The 2,407-nt window shown below is 52.2% G+C and overlaps 1 protein-coding gene across 3 annotated transcripts in view; it reads left to right on the forward strand.

Moving 5' to 3' along the window:
- Positions 1-1,772: 1,772 nt before the first annotated feature.
- ddah1 (dimethylarginine dimethylaminohydrolase 1) overlaps positions 1,773-2,407 on the forward strand; it is a 121,580-nt gene continuing 120,945 nt past the window's right edge. The window contains exon 1 of one of the 3 annotated variants that reach the window (XM_059983711.1): positions 1,773-1,933. In XM_059983711.1, coding sequence (XP_059839694.1) covers positions 1,778-1,933 — 156 coding nt within the window. In that variant the 5' untranslated portion in view covers positions 1,773-1,777. The other 2 variants (XM_059983713.1, XM_059983709.1) reach the window with 2 other exon arrangements.

Consider the following 2,407-nt stretch of genomic DNA (forward strand, 5'->3'; position numbering starts at 1 on the left):
CAATTTATTTAGCCAGTGGGTGCATCGGTGCAACTGACAGCTGCGGAGGCCAAGTCATTGAGTTTATAGACTCTTGATTATTCAGGGTGTCAAAGGTTACCAGGAGAAAGGGATTTGGAAGGATAATAGGGGAAGTGGGAGGGCAGGATCAGACCAGGCTGCTGATGGAAAGTAAAGGAGGCTGGCAGGAAGGGATGGCAAATGCAAAAGGAAGAGAATGTGACAGGTGGGGAAGCATAGACAGACATGAGACTCAAGATTCAAGATTGTTTAATGTCATTTCCGGTGTAAAGGAGAATGAAATAATTGCTACTCCGGACCCAAAGCAGCACTAAGAAAGGATAAAAAAAGCAACACAATAAATATAAATACATAAGATAGCTTATAGATTGATTGCATGCCCATAAAGATGTACAGAAAGTATCCGACAGGAAATAATAAAGTAGGGGTAGGGTCAGTGGGTGGAGGTGTTGATCGGCCTCACTACTTGGGATAAATAACTGTTTTTGAGTCTGGTGGTCCTGGTGTGGCAGCTACATAGCCTTCCCCTGTTTGTAGAATGATGTGAGTACGGATGTTCATTGTCTAACTCTCTTCAACCTCCTCAGAAAGTAGAGGTGTTGGTGAGCTTTCCTGACTGTGTGGGATGTGTTCTGGGACCGTGAGAGGTTGTGAGTGATGTGCACTCCCAGGGGTTTGAAACTGCTCACTGTGGTGCCGCTGATGTAAAAAGGGACGTAACCATCTCCTTTGTCTTGTTATTTGCCTGGCGCCAGGATCAGAGCTCTCCCTCCTCCTCTCTGTGGGCCGTCGATGAACTTGACAATGTGATTACTGGGCTGTTTGGCCGTGCAGTCATGGGTGAGCAGAGTGTGAGAGTGAGTGTGAGCAAACTCATTTGTCAGGCCAGTGATGTTGTGGGGGTGGAACTGGACTCTCTGACCGTGGTGTCTGAAAAGAGGATGCTGTCCAAGTTGCATGCCATCTTGGACAATGACTCCCCTCCACTCCATAATGTACTGGTTAGGCACAGGAGTACATTCAGCCAGAGACTCATTCCACAGAGATGCAACACTGAGCATCATAGGAAGTCATTCCTACCTGTGGCCATCAAACTTTACAACTCCTCCCTCGGAGTGTCAGACACCCTGAGCCAATAGGCTGGTCCTGGACTTATTTCCACTTGACATGATTAACTTACTTTTATTTAATTATTTATGGTTTTATATTGCTATATTTCTTCACTATTCTTGGTTGGTGCGACGATAACGAAACCCAATTTCCCTCCGGATCAATACAGTCTGTCTGTCTGTCTGTCCAGCAGTTGGCTCAGCTCCCAGCCCCGGTGACAGTGGGGGAGGGGGGCACCCATGTTGAGGATGACGGGGAAGGAGAAGCAGATGTGCATCCGGACTTTCTGAGGTCTGTTAGTTTGGAAGTCTTAGGAAGTTTGGAGTTTGTTCACCGAGGTCTGTGGGACCATAGTGTTGAATACAGAACTGAAGTCCGAAAACAGCATTCTGTCAGGGACTTTCTGCGCGTTATGTTACTGGTTGCAGCTGCTCCGTTTGTCTATATAGAAGATTTCTTAATTGCTGTTTCCGTAACAGTTTTTGACCAGTCAGGGTTGTTAGCCCTGAGCTGAACCCCCTGACTCTGGCAGGGACAGCTCTCCACTCAACCCTCCAAAGCCTACGGCAAGGTCCTTTTGGAGGATTCCGACACGAGTGTCCTTGTTTTCTGGGTGTGTCAGGGCAAGGTACGTGGCAGATGATTTATGCATTTGTCGGTGAGTGCCCAGTGTGGCAGGAATGGAGTTTGTTGTGTGCCGTTCAAGGCAGTTCACCACGATTGGCGGCTGAGCGCGGAGAGTCCTTTGGTACAGGGATGCTGGCGCCTGGATAAGCGAAGTGTTGAAGATGAGGAGGAGATGGTGTGTGGGAATACGAGGAATGGACAGGGACTGTGATGGGAAAGGTAGGGAGGGTGAGGGATGGAACAGGAGGCGGGCGAAGCTGCGCTCGGGGCGGCCGTGACCGCGCCCACACCCAGGACCGCGCCCACTTCTCAAGACTTTAGGTGGCCGGGCTGCTGCGCTCAGACACTGGGGATGATGTCGGGCTTCGGGCGCTACAGTCATGCGGTGGTGCGCGGGATTCCGGACTCGCTTGCGGGCGGCGCGCTGCGGAGGAGCGCCGAGAGCGAGCCGGTGGACACGGCGCGGGCCCGGCGGCAGCACGAACACTACGTGCACACGCTGGGCTCCCAGCTCGGCCTCGAAGTGCTGGAGCTGCCGGCTGACGAGCAGCTGCCCGACTGCGTGTTCGTGGAGGACACGGCGGTAGTCTGCGGGGACACGGCGCTAATGAGCCGGCCCGGGGCGCTCAGCCGGCGTGGAGAGGTACGG

The sequence above is a fragment of the Hypanus sabinus genome, chromosome 11, assembly GCF_030144855.1.
Source record: "Hypanus sabinus isolate sHypSab1 chromosome 11, sHypSab1.hap1, whole genome shotgun sequence".
In the NCBI taxonomy this organism is placed as follows: Eukaryota; Metazoa; Chordata; class Chondrichthyes; order Myliobatiformes; family Dasyatidae; genus Hypanus; species Hypanus sabinus.